Source organism: Bison bison, unplaced genomic scaffold (assembly GCF_000754665.1).
Source record: "Bison bison bison isolate TAMUID 2011002044 unplaced genomic scaffold, Bison_UMD1.0 scf7180017864145, whole genome shotgun sequence".
Taxonomy (NCBI): domain Eukaryota; kingdom Metazoa; phylum Chordata; class Mammalia; order Artiodactyla; family Bovidae; genus Bison; species Bison bison.
In genome coordinates this window covers 2,888,191-2,911,492 of record NW_011494717.1, presented here as the reverse complement: position 1 = coordinate 2,911,492, position 23,302 = coordinate 2,888,191, and the positions used below count along the sequence as shown (strand labels likewise).

Sequence of the window (23,302 nt, the reverse complement as noted above, 5' to 3'; positions counted from 1 at the left end):
CTGCTGTAGATTAGAGACCTGGCAAAAGCAGCCCTTTGTGAAATGGACTGTGAAGCTCAAATGATAGGCACATGGAGGGATGGAACAAAGCTAAAAAGAACTGAACTGGGAGTTTATGAAAGCCCCTGCTACGACTATTCTGGGTCCTTCTTGAAGAGTCACAGAGTACCATAGTCCTGCCTTACTAGATTCTAAATAGGACTGTGATTTAGAGAATGCTTCTGGCCTGTGTATATTTGCTACTCCCTTTTACTGTTGCTTATTTTTTTTAGACTTTTGATGCTGGTCCTATTATTTACTTCCTATAAATGCCTTTGCTCCTGTTCCTCATGTTCAGCTCATGTTCTTGTTGACTTAAAAACATCAAGGTATTTTGCTATTAATTTTATCAACTTTGATCTTCTCAAAATTTATTTTTATGTTCACTTCCGTTCTATAAGAAAGCTCTTTTTTGCTTTTTTGTTTTGTTTTGTTCACCAGTGAACTCTATGTTGGTAATCCTAACAGAAAACCACATTTTACCATATATTTGTCTATAAAGAATTGATTATCTTTGGAGTGATGAGAAGTTTAAAAGCAGGTAAAACTTTTAGGAAGAAATCAGGTCATTTTACCTAATCTTCTGAGCCACAACATTTAGTTCCTTTATGACTACAAATGTAAAAATCACTTTCATAAGAAGGGCTTTACTAGAATTAATATTGTTGTTCCCAAGTGACGTGTTGATTGTTTATATCATTCTCTCACTATGAAACTTTTCTCTGTCTTCTGTGCTTCATCCTGTGCTTCACCAGGACTATGATGAAATAATTCTCCTTTATTCAGATAGTTACATAGTTATAAAATTTTATGTGCTAATAAAGGATCTTGCTTAGGAAAATTGGTTTTTGTTTCTTCAAATCTTACAGAGTTCTTAGCTTTTCCACATTCTGTGTTTCACTTCTCATCCATTAAATCCCTTTTCCTTGTACTATGTTGATTGTAGACTTTCAGTCCTTCTGCATGACTATATATGCCATCCATTGTTTCTTAGTCTTATATTTTCAGTCTTTTTCCCTCTGCCACCTCCTTTTCTATAACCACTATGATACTAGTCTGCCTCTTCATCCTAAAAAACTTTCTCTCTTGTGCTCCCCTCTTACTCAATTGATCCCTTTGAGAATTTATATTCTATCTCACACTGCTTTTTTAAGCCCTGCCTCCATGATTCTTTTTCAGTAGTTCTTATATAACTCAGTGCCAGAGTATGACTTCCTCTCCATCCTTATTTTTCTTCATTCTTAATTCTTTGTTGTATGTCTAACTTTCTGAAACTCCTCTCCCCTACATTTGTGTGATATTTTACTCTCCTGGCTTTCCCATCTTTCTCATTGCTTTTTGTCGGTCTCCCTTTCCTCGGTATATCAGTGAAACGTAAATGACAGTCTAGTTTAGTGACTAGATGCTTTTGGAGTCAGATCTGCCTTATTACTCTACCACTTGATTGTGTGACCTTGACCAATTTGCTTTCCTCTTTGAGCCTCAGTTTCTGTATTGGAAAAATAGAGATGCTTTATATACCTTCTGTAGGAGAATCTTAACTGGTTTCACTTTTCACCTATTATTCCTGTGCCAGTACACCAAGTGAGTTTACATCTGCATCTTGGATTCTTTTCTGAACATGTAACACATTACTACTTTTGTACAAAATATTACCATGTGTATGTTCCTGCTATTCCTTAAACTGAAAATGTCCCCAAATGAGCTCACTTCTCCCAGACTTGCTTATCTTACTATTTACCCTATTTCACTATTAACTTCCTTCTCTACTTGAGCTAGAAATTTTTTACTTCATCCTCAGAGTCATCTTTAAGTCTTAATTTTTTCTATGCCCACTTTCAGTGACTTGCCAATTCTTGGTTATTCTATCTCATGTTCACTTCTTTTCATCTCTGCTATACTTGTTCAGCCTCTCCCATGTCCTCCCACTAACTCTGTAAGCCTTTAGTCTCTTCAGTTTATTTCTTTTTATTCTTTTGGTTACCTTTCAAAATTCCAGGTTAGTTTATACTATTCTGGTTGCTAGTGAAGTTGCTCAGTCGTGTCTGACTCTTTGCGACCCCATGGACTGTAGCCTACCAGGCTCCTCCGTCCATGGAATTTTCCAAGCAAGAATACTGGAATGGGTTGCCATTTCCTTCTCCAGGGGATCTTCCCAACCCAGGGATGGAACCCGCGTCTCCCGCGTTGCAGGCAGATGCTTTACCATCTGAGCCACCACAGAAGCCCCATTTCCATTAATCTAGCTCCAAACTACTTTTTAAACTTATCAACAGTTTCCCGGTTCTGTACTTTAACACGCTAGACCACAGACTGTTCCACAAACATCCTTTTATGCTTTTAGCCCTAGCCAACATTTTTCCTTTAGAATACCTTTTTATAAATTTTTAGCAAAATTGGGATATATAGTTTTGCATTTTCCTTTTTAAAGCCTTGCTTTATACTTGTGATTAACTTTCCTTTTCGTCTTTTAATATGATCCTTTTCATGAAGCCTTTATGAATCTTTCCCAGTGCTTGTTCATGAATAATTATTCCTTTTGGGACTTCCCTAGTGGTCCAGTGATTTAAAACTCAGTGTTTCCAATGCAGGGGGCATGGGTTCGACCCCTGGTTGGGGAACTAAAATCCTGCCTGCCATGCGGCATGGCAAAAAAAGGAACAAAATAATAATCATTTTTGCTTTTGTCATTCTTGTGGCACATAACTTGCTCCTTTCTTTAGTACTTCTGTCTGCCTTGTGTTTCATTTAGCTATTTGTGATTTGTTAATTATTTTAGCATGTTTGGAGGTGGAAAGTGTCTTAAAATTAAAGTGAAAGAGTTATGTATTTCTCCCTAAGGGAAGTTATTTGATCAATGTCAGGTCTGCAAATAAGTGGCATTTTAGGATTAAGAATATAGTACGTTACCTTCTCTATGAATTGTGTAATTCTTGAGTGTGGGGAGTGTGTCTTTTTTAATCTCTTGTGTTTTATCAAGCTCTTTAAGTAACAAAGATAATATAATAGAAATTAGAAACTTTTGAACTCATTGATTATGAAAATGCTGCATATTTAAACTTGTTTACTACACCTAAAAGCAAAACATAGAAGAGGAGTATATTGGCCTTTTCTTTTTAATTGAAGTACAGATGATTTACAATGTTGTTAGTTTCAGATGTAGAGCTCAGTTATATGTGTATATTCCTTTTCAGATTCTTAAAGGCTATTACAAAATACTGAGTACAGTTTCTGTGCAACACAGTCGGTCCTTGTTAGTTATCTTTTTTGTACGTGGTGTATATGTTAATCTGAAACTTCTCTGTTCCCTCCTTTCCCTTTTGTAACTGTAAGTTTGTTCTCTATGTCTGTGGATCTGTTTTTGTTTTGTACATAAATTCACTTGTATCTTTTTTTTAAGATTCCTTGTCTTTCTTTATCTGGCTTACTTCACTTAGGATGATAATCTCTAGGTCCATCCATGTTTCTGAAAATGGCTGGAGTATATAGGCTTGAATACATACATTAGAAAATAAATTTCTATCTGGGAACCATAAAATGAAGAGAATAAATTCTAAGAATTATAGAAGGAAATAATAAAGATCAAAACTGATGTAGATGAAATAGATGACAAACATACAATTTAAAGGGTCAAGTTATCTCAAAAGTTGCTTCTTTAAAAAGACTAATAAAATTATTAACCTCTTAGAGGTTCATAAAAAAAAAGATAAAGAGACAAGACATAAATAACCAATATCAGAAAAATTGAATAATCATAACAGGATATTAGGAATCAATCTCATGTTAGGAAATTGTAAACAAAATGGACAAATAATGAGAAAAATATTATCAGAAAGATTCAATGATATATAGAAAGTCTGAAGTTCATTACTGTTAAGTCAATTGACTAATCAAAAAAAATAAAAAAATAAAAAAGAAGTCTTACAAGAAAATTCCAGTCTAACACAACTTTTTTGGTGAATGATACTAGGCATTCAAGGAAGAAGTAGTTTTTAAATTTTTAAAACTGTACAGAATAGAAAAAGACTGGTCTCCCCATGCCATTTTATGGTGCTAGCTTAATCTTGATGTTAAAAAAAACCTGTCAAGCGTGCAGAAAAAGAAAATTATAGGCCAATCAGACTTACGAACATGGATTTATAAATCCTGAAATACTAGCAAACCAGATCTGGCAAGATAAAGCAGGATGATACATCATGAACAAGTTGGATTTTATCCCAAGAATGCAAGATGAGCATTAGTAACTCATACAGTATAATTTTCCATATTGAAAGATTAAAATAAGAGAGACAAATCATAAGAATTTCTCAAAAGATGCAGGAACATTATAATAAATTTATATATTGACTTACAGATATGAATCAGAAGATTTAATATGCTGGGAAGTCAAAGAGAATTAAACAACCCACCCCACCTTCAAAGGATGACAGACTTCCTATTTATACTCAGTATTTGAAAGTTTTCCATCTAGGATTGGGAAAAAGACAAGGAATTCTGCTAATGATACTTCTCTTAAATGTTGTATTAATGATCCTAGCCAGTGCTATATAACATGAGAGAAATTTGAATAAAATGAAAAGGCTTTGTAAAGAGAAAAATAACTGTCATTTGCAGAATATATGATTATAGTAACTGAATCTGCAGATACAATATTAGAATTAATGTGTTTTTGCTAAGGTTGTCAGATGTAGAAATTAAGCATAAAATCTTTACTGTCAGCCATAACATTTTTTTTTTTTTTGGTCAGGTTAGTTCCCCACCAGGGATTGAACCAAGCCCACAGCAGTAAAAACACAAGTCCTAAACAGTGGACAGCCAGGGAACTCCCAACACTATAATGTTTTGAAATGTAAAATTTGACAGTAGTAAGTACCTAGGAATAAGTCTTAAAAAATGTACAGTTTCCTTGGGAAAACAGCTTTGTTTAGACATTAAGTTCAGTTGAGTTCACTCACCCAGTTGTGTCCAACTCTTTGCGACCCCATGGAGTGCAGGACGCTGGGGTTCCCTGTCCATCACCAACTCCTGGAGCTTCCATTGACTTGGTGATGCCATCCAGCCATATATCTCATCCTCTGCCGTCAGTTCTTTGCATCAGGTAGCCAAAGTATTGGAGTTTCAGCTTCAGCGTCAGTCCTTCCAATGAACATTCAGTACTCATTTCCTTTAGGGTGGACTGGTTGGATCTCCTTGCTGTCCAAGGGACTCTCAGGAGTCTTCTCCAATACCACAGTTCAAAAGCATCAATTCTTTGGCACTCAGCTTTCTTTATAGTCCAACTCTCATATCTATACATGACTACTGGAAAAACCATAGCTCTGACTATATGGACCTTTGTTGGCTAAGTAATATCTCTGCCTTTTAATATGCTATCTAGGTTGGTCATAACTTGCCTTACAAGGAGTAAGCAACTTTTAATTGCATGGCTGCTGTCACCATCTGCAGTGATTTTGGAGTCCAAAACAATAAAATCTGTCACCATTTCCATTATTTCCCCATCTTTTTGCCCTGAAATAATGGGACCAGATGCCATGGTCTTAGTTTTCTGAATGTTGAGTTTTAAGCCAACTTTTTCATTCTCCTCTTTCACTTTCATCAAGAGGCTCTTTAGTTCCTCTTTACTTTCTGCCATAAGGGTGGTGTCATCTGTGTATCTGAGGTTATTGATATTTCTCCCAGCAGTCTTGATTCCAGTTTGTGCTTCATCCAGGCCAGCATTTCACATGATGTACTCTGTTTATAAGTTAAATAAGCAGGGTGACAGTATATAGCCTTAACATACTCTTTTCTCAGTTTGGAACCAGTCTGTTGTTCCATGTCCAGTTCTAACTGGTGTTTCTTGACCTCCATACAGATTTCTCAGGAGAAATTTCTCTTTCAGAATTTTCCACAGTTAATTGTGATCCACACAGTCAAAGGCTTTGGCGTAGTCAGTAAAGCAGAAGTAGATGTTTTTCTGGAACTCTCTTGCTTTATAGACGATCCAACAGATGTTGGCAATTTGATCTCTGGTTCTTCTGCCTTTTCTAAATCCAGCTTGAAAGTCTGGAAGTTCATGGTTCACATACTGTTGAAGCATGGCTTGGAGAATGTTGAGCATTACTTTGCTAGTGTGTGCAATGAGCACAGTTGTGCAGTAGTTTGAACATGCAAAATGATAGGGTACTGAAAGAGGAACTCCCCAGGTCAGCAGGTGCCCAATATGCTACAGGAGATCAGTGGAGAGATAACTCCAGAAAGAATGAAGGGATGGAGCCAAAGCAAAAACAATGCCCAGTTCTGGATGTGACTGATGATAGAAGCAAGGTCCGATGCTGTAAAGAGCAGTATTGCATAGGAACCTGGAATGTCAGGTCCATGAATCAAAGCAAATTGGAAGTGGTCAAACAGGAGATGGCAAGAGTGAATGTCGACATTCTAGGAATCAGCAAACTAAAATGGACTGGAATGAGTGAATTTAATTCAGATGACCATTATATCTACTACTGCTGGCAGGAATCCCTTAGAAGAAATGGAATAGCCATCATGGTCAACAAAAGAGTCCGAAATGCAGTACTTGGATGCAATCTCAAAAATGACAGAATGATCTCTGTTCGTTTGTTTCCAAGGCAAACCATTCAGTATCACAGTATTCCAAGTCTGTGCCCCAACCCGGAACGCTGAAGAAGCTGAAGTTGAACGGTTCTATGAAGACCTACAAGACCTTTTAGAACTAACACCCAAAAAAGATGTCCTTTTCATTACAGGGCACTGGAATGCAAAAGTAAGAAGTCAAGAAACACCTGGGGTAACAGGCAAATTTGGCCTTGGAATACGGAATAAAGCACGGCAAAGGCTAATAGAGTTTTGCCAAGAGAACGCACTGGTCATAGCAAACACCCTCTTCCAACCACACAAGAGAAGACTACACATGGACATCACCAGATGGTCAACACCAAAATCAGACTGATTATATTCTTTGCAGCCAAAGATGGAGAAGCTCTATACAGTCAGCAAAAACAAGACCAGGAGCTGACTGTGGCTCAGATCATGAACTCCTTATTGCCAAATTCAGACTTAAATTGAAGAAAGTAGGGAAAACCACTAGACCATTCAGGTATGACCTAAATCAAATCCCTTATGATTATACAGTGGAAGTGAGAAATAGATTTAAAGGGCTAGATCTGATAGATAGAGTGCCTGATGAACTATAGACAGAGGTTCATGACATTGTACAGGAGACAGGGATTGAGACCATCCGCATGGAAAAGAAATGCAAAAAAGCAAAATGGCTGTCTGGGGAGGCCTTACAAATAGCTGTGAAAAGAAGAGAAGTGAAAAGCAAAGGAGAAAAGGAAAGATATAAGCATCTGAATGCAGTTCCAAACAATAGCAAGAAGAGATAAGAAAGCCTTCCTCAGCAATCAATGCAAAGAAATAGAGGAAAACAACAGTCTTTCTTCTGAAAAGACTAGAGATCTCTTCGAGAAAATCAGAGATACCAAGAGAACATTTCATGCAAAGATGGGCTGGATAAAGGACAGAAATGGTATGGACCTAACAGAAGCAGAAGATATTAAGGAGAGGTGGCAAGAATACACAGAAGAACTGTACAAAAAAGATCTTCACGACCCAGATAATCACGATGGTGTGATCACTCACCTAGAGCCAGAGATCCTGGAATGTGAAGTCAAGTGGGCCTTAGAAAGCATCCCTACGAACAAAGCTAGTGGAGGTGATGGCATTCCAGTTGAGCTATTTCAAATCCTGAAAGATGATGCTGTGAAAGTGCTGCACTCAGTGTGTCAGCAAATTTGGAAAACTCAGCAGTGACCACAGGACTGGAAAAGGGCAGTTTTCATTCCAATCCTAAAGGAAGGCAATGCCAAAGAATGCTCAAACTACCGCACAATTGCACTCATCTCACACACTAGTGAAGTAATGCTCAAAATTCTCCACGCCAGGCTTCAGCAATACGTGAACTGTGAACTTCCAGATGTTCAAGCTGGTTTTAGAAAAGGCAGAGGAACCAGAGATCAAATTGTCAATATCTGCTGGATCATGGAAAAAGCAAGAGAGTTCCAGAAAAACATCTATTTCTGCTTTATTGACTATGCCAAAGCCTTTGACTGTGTGGATCACAATAAACTGGGGAAAATTCTGAAAGAGATGGGAATACCAGACCACCTGATCTGCCTCTTGAGAAATTTGTATGCAGGTCACGAAGCAACAGTTAGAACTGGACATGGAACAACAGACTGGTTCCAAATAGGTAAAGGAGCTCGTCAAGGCTGTATATTGTCACCCTGCTTATTTAACTTACATGCATCATGAGAAACGCTGGGCTGGAAGAAGCACAAGCTGGAATCAAGATTGCCAGGAGAAATAGCAGTAACCTCAGATATGCAGATGACACCCTCCTTGTGCAGAAAGTGAAGAGGAACTAAAAAGCCTCTTGATAAAAGTGAAAGAGGAGAGTGAAAAAGTTGGCTTAAAGCTCAACATTCAGAAAACGAAGATCATGGCATCTGGTCCCATCACTTCATGGGAAATAGATGGGGAAACAGTGGAAACAGTGTGAGACTTTATTTTTCTGGGCTCCAAAATCACTGCAGATGGTGATTGCAGCCCTGAAATTAAAAGACGCTTACTCCTTGGAAGGAAAGTTATGACCAACCTAGATAGCATATTGAAAAGCAGAAACATTACTTTGCCAACAAAGGTCCATCTAGTCAAGGCTATGGTTTTTCCAGTGGTCATGTATGGATGTGAGAGTTGGACTGTGAAGGAAGCTGAGCACCGAAGAATTGATGCTTTTGAACTGTGGTGTTGGAGAAGACTCTTGAGAGTCCCTTGGACTGCAAGGAGATCCAACCAGTCCATTCTAAAGGAGATCAGCCCTGGGATTCCTCATGCGAAGCGTTGACTCACTGGAAAAGACTCTGATCCTGGGAGGGATTAGGGGCAGGAGGAGAAGGGGACGACAGAGGATGAGATGGCTGGATGGCATCACTGACTCGATGGACGTGAGTCTCAGTGAACTCCGGGAGTTGGTGATGGACAGAGAGGCCTGGTGTGCTGCGATTCATGAGGTCGCAAAGAGTCGGACACTACTGAGTGACTGGACTGAACTGAACTGAACTTGAACATTCTTTGGCATTGCCCTTCTTTGGGACTGGAATAAAAACTGACATTTTCCCGTCCTGTGGCCACTTCTGAGATTTCCAAATTTGCTGGCATGTTGAGTGCAGCACTTTCACAGCATCATCTTTTTAGAATTTGAAATAGCTCAATTGGAATTGCATCACCTCCACTAGCTTTGTTCAAGGAGACCTAAATACCATTGGGCAACTCAATGCTTTAAACATGTCACTTCTTCCCATATTAACCTATAGTTTCAATGCATTTCCAATCAGAGCCCAATGGGTTTTTACTGTGGCCTTTTTTGACAGCTGATACTAAAATTTAAGGAAAATGCCGAGTCAAGATTTGCCACAATACTCTTACTAAAGGACAAAAATGAGTAAAAGGACTTGGTCTATTCTGACTTATACTCTAGGGTAAAATTTTACTCTAAAGCTGCAGTGGAATTAATCCACGGAGAGACATAGAGACCCCAAAAATGAGATCCCAAAAGGAATCGACACCTACCTAATTAGTAGCGAAAAAAAAAAAACCAGCAAAAAACGATAAGGGGGAAGAACTTGTTTTATAAATAAGGTGAAAGAAAGAAAATTGATTCTTTAAGCAACAAATTGTTCAAATTGGGATCTGTGACTTACCCTGTGTTCATTAATCATTTACGTTTTAGATTTTAGACCTGTGTGGGAAGGTGGAATTTTAAAGGTTATTAGAAGATAATATAGGGAAATTTTGTTATGAAAATAAAAGAAATAATAAATTTGAACCCATTACTTCAAAAGTCACCAGAAAGAGAATGACAGGTCAGGCTAGGAATGGAAAAGGAAACTGTGGAACACTTGAATTATAGCATACATAAGGAATTATAAATCAATAAGAGAGCTTCCCTGGTGTCTCAGTGGTAAAGAATCTGCCTGCCAGTGTAAGAGACACTAGTTCAATCCCTCATCCGGGAAGATCCCATATGCCTCGGAGCGCCTCAACTCCGTGCACCACAGATGCTGAGCCTGTGTTGTAGAAACTGGGAGGCACAGCCATTGAGCCCTTGAGCTGCAGCTCCTGAAGACCTCATGCCATAGAGCTCATGCTCCTCAACAGAAGCCACTACAAAGAAAAAGCCTCACGCCACTAGAGAAAAGCTCTTGCAGCAGCAAAGACCCAGCACAGCCAAAAATAAAATTATTTTACAGAATAAATAAATTAAAAATAAATCAATAACAAAATACAGCCAGTAGGAAAATGGGTGAGAGAAACTTTGAGGAGTCGTTTTCCCAAGAGGAAATGCAGAGGCACAATTAGCATATGAAAGGACACCCAGCTTCCTTCTGAGGAAAGAAAGTCAAAACCGCAACCGAATGCTTCTGCCTGTCTTTCAGATTGGCCAGTTTTTAAAAGTCTGATAGTTCATCAAGTATTTTTAAAGTCATGGAGCAATGGGAACTCTTAATACCAAGGTGGTTAAGTGTGTAAATTTGCACAACCACTTTGAAGGCAGTTTGGCATTATTACCAAAATTTGAAAATACACATACCCTTTAACTCAGGGTGTCAGCTGCTATACATCTTAGGTTAGAGAAATATGTACACAGAATACACCAGTATACACATATGAAAATGTTTATGGCAGTACTGTTGGCAGTGGTCCCAAACTGGGAACAGTGTAAATGTAGAATGGATAAATTTATCATGGTATTTGTTTAGTGAGGTGCTACACAATAGTGAAAATGGAAACAAAGTCTACTGTAACAACATGGATGAATTGTATGTAAAATTTTTTAAATAATTCAAACCAAATAATTGTTTAGAGAGAGACCATTTATGGAAAGTAGGATGTTGTGTAACTCTGAAGATCCCCTGGAGAAATGGAGAAGGAAATAGCAACCCACTCCAGTATTCTTGCCTGGGAAATCCCATGGACAGAGGAGCCTGGCGGGCTACAAGTCCATGAGGTCACAGAGTCGGACATGACCTAGCGATTAAACGACAAAGGGAAAGAGAAGATTGTGGTAGAGCAGGGACTTATAAGAGGTGGGTGCCAGGCAGTTTTCTATTTCTATTCTTGACTTGCATGGAGGTTATACTTTTTTGTGTTGTAATCATTATAATGTACTTTTGATTTTTGCACTTTTTATGTTTTATTTCACAATAATAAATGTTTTAAACACTTAAGAAGTATAATGTTCTGCTAAACAAGAACATTTTCTGGTAAAGAAAAAATGTATTCTCAGCCCCTTTTCTGTAGCTCCCCTCTGGTCCTTTTTTACAGCAAAATTCAAAAGCACTTCTGTACTTGTTACAGTTCTTCCATTCTTTACTAAACTCACCACACTGACTATCATCCTTACCAGAATGACTTCCATATTGTTAAATTCATTAGTCTGGTTCTCAACTCTTAATGCCTTTTAGCAGCATTTCTCATTGTTAATCGCTCAGTCTTCATTCAAATTCTTTTTTCTTTGGCCTCCAGGAGACCCCTGTGTTCCGATTTGGTTTATTTCTTCCTGGCTGTTTCCTCTCAGTCTTTTCCTTGGTTCCTCCTCTCTCCAGCCTCTTAATGTGAAGTACCCTACCCTTTTATTTTCTTGGTGGTTGGATTATTTTTAGCAGCTAATAACATGCTTATATTGACCACTCCCTTATTTATAAATCCAACCTGAACCTCTCTATTAAACTCCAGACTTGCATATTCTATATGACAGTTACAGTTGGATATCTGATAACCTTCTCAAATTATTATGTTCATTGTATGAGGAGAGGTCTTTGAAAATTATTACCAATTAGTTCTCCTGAGAGGAGAGGTCATTCCCTCCTATATTTTGCCCTGTGCAGCCCTTCATTTGGCTGGTCCTCCTAATTCATATCCATTGTAATAAAGCTGCAATTGTGAATCAGAGTTACTGCATTTTATTAAAACAGCCTTTACATGTGAAAGTTTTGATCCTAGTTTAGAAGGTGGTGTTTAAATTTAAAAATATCCGAGGTTGCTAGTACATTTTTGCACGTGGTCCTCACACTTTTGAGCCTGAGTCTTTGTTACTATATAAGACAGCCTTTCTCAACCTGAGTCCTGGGAGAGAATAAACCTGTTGCCTTAAAGTATCCACTGTATGTATGTATGTATATCTATATATAGGGAGAGGTAGATATATAGAGAGATAGATAACTTCTGTCCCATGCATCTTGAGTGGTATTTGTTATTTTGGATCATCTTTGAGAAAATTGGCAAAAAAGTCACTTTTCTGTTCTGTGGTTCAGATGAAGAACTGAGAAAGTCTGTGAAGAGAGAAACTACTCTTCCTATAATTCTGAACAGTGCAAATTGTCACCTCCCTTATGGTCAAGGCTGTAATACAACGAATGCCTAAGTTATTTTTATTCAGACTCTAGCTTTTGAGAACCTTTACAAATTGACTGTTAAACTTTATGATTTTAAGTTACCTGTTTATATCATGATTTTATCTTTAAAGGATTGCTTGCAAATGAAAATCTAAGGGAATGCTATCAATGAGGCACTTGGTTTAGAAATTTACTAAAATTGCCTACTGTTTTCCCTCACTTCCCTTAGTCTTTATCCATTCTCCTCTCAGGAGAACTAATTGGTGGTAATAATTTTCAAGCATCAGCCCTTGATTACTTACAGTTTCAAAAGCAAAGACTATGTCTCATCATTCCGTGGTCCATAAGCAAGAGGCATCGCTGTCAAAATTTAGGGAAAACATTTATTTAGGCTTTGTTAGATTTTCTTTTACTTAGTAATACTTTCTCAGATGTGTTTGTTTTTTATATAGTAACTAATGGTTTTATATTCACAATAAAAATAGCTATGTTTGCTGGTTGATAAAAACAACTGTGGGAGAAAGTAAATAACATGCTTTCTATATTAATGTTTTCATTGGTAAACATTTATTTTGCTATTATCTAGGCTATCAAGTACTAGCTCCAACTGCCTATTATGATCAGACTGGTGCCTTAGTGGTTGGCCCTGGAGCAAGAACTGGCCTTGGAGCTCCAGTTCGATTAATGGCTCCAACACCTGTTTTAATTAGTTCAGCAGCAGCACAAGCTGGTAAGTGTAACTGACATTTTCTGGGGTAATAATTTTCTGGTGGTGTTTGAGATATTTTAAAAATAGAAAATGGTTTTCTGGGTAGTTTTAAGAAGTGTCTGAAATTTATTTTATAGCAGCGGCAGCAGCAGCTGGAGGAACTGCAAATAGTCTCACAGGCAGCACAAATGGTCTGTTCCGGCCAATTGGCACTCAGCCACCACCGCAGCAGCAGCAGCAGCAGCAGCCAAGCACTAATCTGCAGTCTAATTCATTTTATGGGAGCACTTCTCTGACTAATAGCTCCCAGAGCAGTTCTTTATTTTCTCACGGACCTGGCCAGCCTGGTGGAAGTACATCTCTTGGCTTTGGAAGCAGTAGCTCTTTGGGTGCTGCTATAGGCTCAGCCCTCAGTGGATTTGGTTCATCAGGTAAGTTTCTTTTTAAGATTAGTGTACTCTGCTAAGTGGACATGAGGTACATGTATTTGTTTTTAATATTAATATGAACAATAGCTAGTAGTATAGAAAGGACAGGTTTATTGGTTTAGTTTTGTAGACAGAAGGAAACCTCTTGCAGTGTTTATGAATGTTTAACCCATTTCAAGCAGCCCATTCTTTACTCAAATATAATATATTTTCCCCTGGCCTTAAGAATTATACTACTGTAATTTTTGTTTTAGTAAGATTTGTTTGGGCTAATAAATATGCTTGTTACTAGCTCTTCCCTTTTCCCTATAATATTAATGTTAGAGGCAGTAAAAACTTTGCCATCTTAAGTTTCTGATATTTTAAAATAATAATTATCTGTGTGCTCATCAGATGATTTATTCTGATTAAATGTTAATGAATATTTATGGTCCCTATTTGGTATAATATATAAAAATAAAATATAATGAAATGTTCTAAACAGAAGCCCCTATGATAAGGATGCCTATCTTTATTTTAGGTTAAACAACTTAGCCTTTATCACTAAAAATACATTTAAAAAGACTCCCCTACCTCGTATCCTAGTTTTATGCATAATACTTAAGAAATCCAAATTTTAAATAGCTTCACAAAATAAATAATGTACCCGTAGAAGCTGATTTTGTAACTGAGAAAGAGCTGAAATCAGAAGAGGCCCACCTCGACACCCTGTTGACACATGTATTATTAGTCTCTGGTGTTTTCAGAGTGTTCAGGAAACGTTAGGGGAAAAACAGCTTACTCTCATTCTCTTGGTATAATTGGACAGCCTTTTCTTTATAAGGGACATTTATTCACACCTCAAGAAATGTTTTATTTCTCTGGTGTCCTTGAGTCTTAAAATCTGCTTCTCGTCTGTTTTCCTGCCACATGAAATTATATTCTTTTCTGGTGTGAAAAAATGGCCAAACTAACACATGCCAGTCATTACTAACTATTTTTGCCAGTTTTCTAAGAAAGTATCTTCTTAACTCTTTGAAGGTTTTTAATAGGGATGGTCCAGAACACCTATTAACTTTTAGGTGCATAGTTCTTTTTTGATATAATGAGATACAAAAAGGAAATATCGTATTTACCTAATAAAAAAATTGCCTAAAGAATGGGCATGGGAACTTCTCAGGAAAAATCTAGTGAACATAGAGACTATTCAGTCTTTTAATTTTCCTATTTGATCTGTTTCATTACTTTTGGAGCTTACTATTTTAATATGTAGCCCAGGCACTCTCATAGACTCATTTTTTGTTTCTAACAGTTGACAAGCAGTTGCCCCAGATAATCCTAGATTGCTGAAGCAAATCAAAAGAACAGATAATTAAAAAAAAACTTTTGTGGAAATAACTAGTTTCTGTAGATTTGTAGGCCGAAAATAATACAGGAAAAATAGAGAAAAGATAAATATCCTGTTCCCTTTGTAATAATAAAATGTCACTGATAGTCTGGTATACTCCCAAATTCCCCTGTTTCTTTATTTGTTAAGACCCTTCCTGCTGTATTCAGGAGCTGATTAGTCATCAACATTTTGTTCTCTGTAGTTGTCCCCTGCAGATGCCTCTGCCAAAAAATTATCATCTTCATTCTCCCTTCTTTATGAGCATTGCTTTACTCCATTCTGATTTCCAGCTTGGGGTACCTCTGTTTCACCTTGCTTCAGAGGACATTAACAATTGCTATCCCTAAATACCAGTAAAAAACCTACCATCTCCCTCCTCTTGGACATTTTGTGAGTGGAAGTGCTGCACTTACATACCCTTCGAAATCTACCCATTACCGTTTCACATTATGGCAATTGCATCCCTATATGAAATCTGAAATATGCTTATATGCCCATGTACATATACAGTACCATGTACACAGTCACTCTCTTACCCATATGGTGAAATTATTAATACTTTAACAGTGTTAGTTAAATACCCTGGTTTATAACTCAGATCGCCAGGAAGTTTAGCCATTGTAATATAGAGATTAAATCACCATTTCTACAACCTGTTATTTAAAATTTTCTTTTACAGTTGAAAGTTCGTGATTTAACATTTTATCCACAATTGATATTTGATTAGTGACTTCATTGTTGTTGTCTAGCCTCTTAAATATTTTAGGGATATTTTGTTTTCTGTTTTATAGTCATACTGTTGCAGATAGTTTAGGCAGATAGTAAAATTTAAGAAGCCAGCTTGTTTACGTTTAAAATAAAGCTGTTTCTGAATTACTTTTAAATGTTTTGCTTGGCTTTTCCTTTTTAGAGGAAAATGATATTGCATGTGTCAAAACTATGGTTTCTTTGATGATTTGCCAGGGGAATGATAGTGCTGCTGCTCTCATTTAGAGGGCTTTTGTCTTTTTCCTTGTCAGTTAAATGTTTTCTGAAATAAATAGAAATTACAAATGTAGCCATGTTTTAGAAAAATCACTTTGACAGTGTCCTTTTAAATTAGCATAGTTAATATAGCATACATTGACAATTTTGCCAAAACCATTCTTACAGTAGTATTTATTTGTTGTATTAAAAATGCATATAGTTACTTAGTATTTCCCTATAATATATCTTAAAAAGTGAGAATTTCATTAAAACCTGATCAGTCCTTCAGAAACCACATTCACTGGTTTAAAAGGTTGAATACTGTTTATTTAATATTTTGCTTAATACAGTAGTATAAGCCTGGTATTTTTCCTTTATAGGATTTTTGTTTTGGTAAAACCAGTGTAATTAAGTTTTCTGTCTGTATTAATAAGCTTACCTTGGTCTACCATCATGTGCTCTGCTTAATTTTTCTCTTTAATCTATACCCTTATGACCTATTTATAATTGACCTCTTAAAATTTTCTTTAAAAGAATTAACCATATTGGTCCGAATATAGAGCTTGTCCTTTAAAAACTTTATAGGTTAAAAAATGTAATTATTATCTTGACTATAAAAGGATTTAGTTTAAAAGGCTTAGAGATAGTTAAAAAAAAAAACGTACTTGAAAATACAGGCTATAAGTGAGACTTGAGAATTCGGAGTTTTGGACAACCCTTTTAAAAACACTTTGTAAATAATTTGATTATCCAAATATATGTTGATTAATAGCCAGATTTCGGGTTGCATAGCTACATGGTAATGTGAACCTACCATTCTTTTATGATTTTATAAAATATAAAGGGATAAAAAGGACTAGAAAGTTAATAATTGAATTGGGGATTAAGTGAAAAACAAAAAATTGTTATGTAGTACAGTAAGGAATGTAGTATCTTTACCTGAGTAAGCAGTTTACAAGGCCAGACTATCATCTTAAGAATGGAAGATCTTGAGGGGTAAGTGAATGCATGTCTTTGGTTGAAAACAGAGAGCTAGCAGTTAAAGTTTGGTTTTTCCATATGTATTTTGTAATTTAGCTGTTGAAGAATCAGGAGAATGTGTAGTGTGAAAAGTACTGAGGAATAAGCTGCCACTGTATTTCACAGCTGACTAATATTCGGGCCAATATGGACTTAAAGGACTGTGGTTTGAACACAAGCTGGAACCCAAATCAAATGTGAATGGCAAGGGAAATGTATTAATATTCTGTTTATTAATATTCTTTTCTTGGCATTGGGTTGAAGTCTAAGAACTTGGTTCCAAAGGTTAGGATACTACCAAAATATAACCTTAATGGAATTTAATCTCTAGCATAGCAGACAACTTAAAATTTCAGGGTTTATAAATCATACCAGGGTATTAAAGCACAGAAATCATATGTGTCAGTGGTAAATATGTGTGAAATAATGAACATATGACTGCTCTTAAATATTTGGTCATTTTCCTGGGGTGCATTTATACCCTTTTATGATTAATAAGTTAGTATATATAGTTATCACAGTATATATAGTTATCACAGTAATTATCTTCTCTGTTATGTTTCTAAAAATAATTATTGTGATCACTCTGTTATTTCCCAGCAAGAGTTGGGGATAGGTTTTATTCAGTTAACACTGTATGTAATTAGGGTTTTTTTTATTTCTTCTTCAGTTGGCAGTTCTGCAAGTAGTAGTGCCACAAGGAGAGAGTCTCTATCTACTAGCTCTGACTTGTACAAAAGATCTAGTAGCAGCCTAGCACCCATAGGGCAACCATTTTACAATAGTCTGGGATTTTCCTCCTCTCCAAGTCCAATAGGCATGCCTCTGCCAAGCCAAACTCCAGGACATTCACTTACGCCACCGCCATCACTTTCATCACATGGATCCTCATCCAGTTTGCATTTAGGTAAAAAAAAAAACCAAAACCCTTTTTATTCGTATGTATACATGTAAGTGTGTTTGTGTGTATGTTTTATGATATGTGTAAAATATTTAATGTTGGATAAAACATGCCAAATTGCTTTTGCTTTTAGATATTATCCTTTTGAAAAAGTTCTACTTTTGTGAAAATTCAAAGTGAGGGTCTGATGTACAGTAAGGTAAAGACCCCTATTGTATTTTTTATTCCTTTTATGAAATACAGTGGTGTGTTTTTTCTCGTCTGTGCTTTTGATTTGTGTGTGTTTTAGTTCATCTGAAAAGTCAGTTATTTATATGTGATAGTGAAATAAATTTCACCATCAAAAGTTTGTGCACACCAAAAGCAAAATGTTAGTCACATAGTTAAATTAAACTTTAAATAATTTAGTTTAGTATGATGGTCTTTGCTTTGGCCTTTTACCAAAGGGTTATATCAGGGTATATGAATTGAGTATGTTTGTGAGTTAGAGAATCTTACTATGTATGGGTTTGGTCCATGTACTTCTGTTACTTTTGAATATGTGGTTTAAGAAAAAATGTTCTAGGCTTTATGTACCCTTATAGTTGGGACATTTAGAACTTTGGTTTATATCTGTATATTAAAATTGCCCCCAACCCAGTATTATTTGAATTGGTGGTTACCTTTTTCCTGCTCCAAGAAGTATTTATCCATGTAGTTAACAGGATATTTTGAGGGGTTTTTGGATATCAGAGGCTGTGTACGAATCTCTGTCTCTTCAAAGTATTTTATTAAAATTAGGTTTTGGATATTTCTGATTTTAGTCATTTCAACTTAAAATTGAGGAGTTCTATTGCTGATTTTTATATATGCTTGGAAGGATATTAATCAGCTTGTGAGTTAAAAAGTAATGCTTGCTTTTGTAAGCAAATATAAGTTAGTGATTATGTTTGAGCCCCTCACCCAGTCATAAGGCTATAGCTGTTTTTCCCAAAAGCTTAGTAATGTAGTTAAGTGTCCATGTAACAAAGGAATTTTTAACAGTGATCATCATTTAGGTTTATGTTATTACAAAGTGGGCTAGATTTCTTTTTTAAAAAGACTGGTCCTCCACCCCAGTTCTGAGCCTTTGCTCTTTTGGGGATATTAACTATATGCAACCAATTAATTTATTTGAGTGGGGTCCTCAGACCTGCTTTGTAGCACTGTTTGTGTAAACTTAACCAGTTTTTAGTCTACCGCCTTCCTTCATTTATCTTTTCTCAGTCACAGTAACTATTCAGTTCTTGATTTTTATTATTTCTGTTCAGACCCACTCCTACTGCTCCCATTTAAAACATGCCTTTGAGACTTTGAAATTGACACCAAAATTTGGAGCAAAACATACCTAAGAATAGACATTTCATAATAGTTTTGTGTTTTATTCGTTAAGATTATATTTGTCATGTCCTGTCATTTTTTTCATAGGTAAGTTTCAGATCAGGTTTCTGTCAACTGTTAACTGCTTATGTTGTGCTTTAGTGCCTGTGTAAATGGCATTATTATTCTACATAACTTGCTTAGAAAATGGATTATAATGACCTTTTAGATGTCTCTAGTTAAACCACAATCTAGATTTTTTTTACTATAAAGAATCCAGGCATATAAATGCTTATGGAATGAATTCTAGTCAGTTATGAGACGTAATCGTGTGGGCCAGGAGTTCTACATTGTACTCTAATACTTTTGTACCCACAGTATAAGCTTAACTCCTTAGGTTAGCTTCACCTTGAAATCTGGTATTTTTTAATACACCTCTGATTGAAATTGTCTGTAGATTTTTTTCTTTTGAGATTCCCTAGTTTCTTTTAGCTTTAGTCATATTATAACTAGCAGCCTTGTTTGGTAAGAAGGAATAGACCCTGCCAAGTTGAAATAATTCAGTAGATTTCATAAATTTGCTCTTCACATAGTGTTCATGAAAATAATCTGTCCTTCACTTTCATATCATTGACTCATGATGCAAGACTTACATCCTCTCTGGTCTAAAAAATATATTTTAAATTGTGTATTCCTGAAGTGGATTATGCCATAAATTAGGCTATCAAGGCTGCTGATTTATAAAATACCTAAGGAATGAATTTGCATAGCCATTTAAAGAATAATCTTACTGTGGTCACACACTAAGAATATAATACTATAAAATAGAGATAAATTTTCCATTTCATTAAAATTGACTGGAATTAATTAGTTCCAGTTGATTTTCTTATGAGATGTTAAGACGTTGATTCACAGAAAAAGCTAATAACAACATTGTGTGCTTCTGGTTTTCAAGGAGATATTTCATTTTTTAAAAATAGTTGTAATTTCAAAAAAAAAATAGTTGTAATTTCATCAACATAAATATTTTTAGTAGGATGACTAGTAGTCACTTTGTGATTGAACAATCAGTATTTCAACTGATAGATTTTGGTTGTTCCATATTTTTATAACCTAAAACATTTTTGTTAAGATTTGCAGCCTTTTTAAATATACTGAAGTCAGAAACATGAAAAAGTAATTTTATATTCCATATTATAATGTGAAATTTCTAAGAGATTCCTTTTTAAAAAACATTTATAGCCACAATATCAAAATCATACCTTTTAACATTTATAATTCTCATTACTCTAGTTTCCCTAATTGACTTAAATGTCTTTTTACAGTTGTTGTGTTTAGCTCAAGGTCCAAATAAGGTCCTTTGTTTGTTTGGTATGTCTTTTGATATGGAACCATTTTTCCATCCTCTTTTTTTTCTTCTTCTTCTCTACATATATTTGTGAAAGAAACTTTGTCCTATTGAATAGCCCACATTCTTGACTTTGATGAATTCTTCCTCATGGTATTTAATGCGTTCCTCTGTTCTCTGAATTTTCTATAAAATGGAATTAAATTTAGTGCTTTGATCTTGTTGTTTGCTTTGTTATTTGGTTATATAGTTCTGCTGCACCATATCAGGAGACATATATCTGGTTGTTTCCATGTAAGGTTGTTTCCATGATCTGGTTGTTTCCATCAGCCAGATCCACTTAACAGCTTAGCCACCTTTCATCATCACCTGAATATTTCTTCAGAGATTGCAAAATTGTGATTTTCTAACTCTGTCACTCTTTTTGCATTGGTTAGCTGGAATTTTTCTGTGGAAAAGAACTTTCATTGATTGTGAGGTTAACCCTGAAATACATAGTTCATATAGGAATCAGGATAATGCTTAATTTTTTCCCCTGTATTTTGTAACTTAATAAGTTGATGCCTTAGCAACTTCTGAAGGTGACTTGTAGGGGTTTTTTGTTTTTGTGTTTAAATCATCATACACTGTAGGTAATTGTAGTGTAAATTGATAGCTTTTAGGATTGTTGATATGTTTCAGTCCATTGTAGTCTGGAAGATAACACTTTTTATACCTTTTTTTGATCCTATATTACTGTCTTTAGCCATTTGGAGTCCCTGCAGATTGGTACTCCTCCTTGACCATAACTTGTTAAAAGCACTTAAAACACTGGTCAGAGAAGCAAGTGGAAAAGAACAAGCAAAGAGAACAACTTTAAGATTAGTGGTTTTTATTTTGAAATGCAAAAAACTATGTCAAATTCTGGGCTTTATGTTCAGCATTGAATATTAAATGAATTATTTACATTAATTTATAGAGTTAAAAGAAAAAATCTTCTACCAGTAGTTGTGTTTTAAATTATTCTCTATGATAGAAGTCAGTCTCTTATTTTGAGATAGTTCACTCCCAGTAAAAGAAGATGAAATATTTCCAGTCTTACATTGTTCGTCTACCTGGAGCTAGCTAACTAGTTTAGTTAGAAACTAGTTGTTTCCTTTCTTGTTTCCTTTGTTTTTCTTCTTTGAGTAAATGTTTACAATCAGATCAGATCAGATCAGTCACTCAGTCGTGTCCGACTCTTTGCGACCCAATGAATCACAGCACGCCAGGCCTCCCTGTCCATCACCAACTCCCGGAGTTCACTGAGACTCACGTCCATCGAGTCAGTGATGCCATCCAGCCATCTCATCCTCTGTCGTCCCCTTCTCCTCCTGCCATGTTAATGATTTCTTATTTAATCTTTACTCTTATAATATTTAGATTGATATGGAACTTCTTGGGTATAAAGTAGTATTCTGTATTTTTATTAGGGTTTGACGAACAAATGGTTTTCTTCTCTGTACCTCTTCATTTTTGAACTGGCTTATTTTTTTCCCTAAGAAAAGGGCGCCAAAAAGTCTTAATGACAGCTATGAGCTCTGGGAAATTAGTTAATTTGAAGGTAACTATTAAAGTTTTGTTAATATCATGTATTCAGTAATCAAATAGTGTATTCAGCAATCAAATAGTGCAATAGATTTAAAAACTTTGTAACCTGTCTTCTAATCACAGAAAATTTTATATGAAATGTAGACAGGGTAATATAAACTTCTAAGGTCATTTTTCCTGCTTAGTGGTAGTTTATCTGTTGAAATTGCTGACCTTTAGCAAATTTGGTCATCTACTTTTCTCAGAATGAGATGTTTAAGAGTTAAAACAAGAATAGCCAAATCAGTTGTTAAGGCTATCTGCAATTTTGCTGAGTTTCATATATGGTCCTTGAAGCAGAAAACAATATGAATTATTTTGAAGTTTTCGTTGCAAGTACTCTTTAAGTAGCAAGTTCCCTGTAACTGAAAAGCTGCTTGCTGCTAAGTCTCTTCAGTCGTGTCCGACTCTGTGCGACTCCATAGACGGCAGGCAGCCCATCAGGCTCCACCATCCCTGGGATTCTCCAGGCAAGAACACTGGAGTGGGTTGCATTGCCTTCTCCGAACTGAATAGCATTTGGTAGTTTTCTAAAGCACCTTCATATTCATGATTTCATTTCATTCTAATTGTTAACATAGAGTGGCTGAATAATATGCCCATTAAAGAGACAGTTATTGGTCATGTGAGCCCCAAAAGCTTGACCAAACCCATAAATGACAGCACTGAAGCTGGAACATTGTTCTAACTCCTGTTACTATTTTTTCTGTTCCACTGTTCGATAATCAACTAAACAGTTTTACAAAGTATGCCAATAACAGGATTCTAATCAGCCTCTCAAATTATATTTAACACTGGTGTAAGTTATGTGATTTTTTAAATGTCTGTAAAAGATTACTAGGCTTCTAGATCCCTTTCATTTTTCAGTCATTCTTGAGATTCATAGAAAAGCTCTTATCTAGACATTTTTAAAGTCCAGTTTCAGTTCAGTTCAGTCTCTCGGTCATGTCCAACTCTTTGCAACCCCATGAATCGCAGCACGCCAGGCCTCCCTGTCCATCACCGACTCCTGGAGTTCACCCAAACTCATGTGCATCGAGTTGGTGATGCCATCCAGCCATCTCATCTTCTGTCATCCCCTTCTCTTCCTGCCCCCAATCCCTCCTAGCATCAGGGTCTGT

The 23,302-nt window shown here is 36.0% G+C and overlaps 1 protein-coding gene across 10 annotated transcripts in view; it reads left to right on the top strand.

Annotated features, from left to right (window-relative positions):
• PUM2 (pumilio RNA-binding family member 2) overlaps positions 1-23,302 on the top strand; it is a 116,223-nt gene that overhangs the window by 66,860 nt on the left and 26,061 nt on the right. For 8 of the 10 annotated variants that reach the window (XM_010840527.1, XM_010840526.1, XM_010840528.1 and 5 more), the window contains 3 exons: positions 13,081-13,224; positions 13,341-13,634; positions 17,657-17,893. In XM_010840527.1, coding sequence (XP_010838829.1) covers positions 13,081-13,224; positions 13,341-13,634; positions 17,657-17,893 — 675 coding nt within the window. The remainder of the gene's footprint in view (positions 1-13,080; positions 13,225-13,340; positions 13,635-17,656; positions 17,894-23,302) is intronic. The other 2 variants (XM_010840532.1, XM_010840531.1) reach the window with 1 other exon arrangement.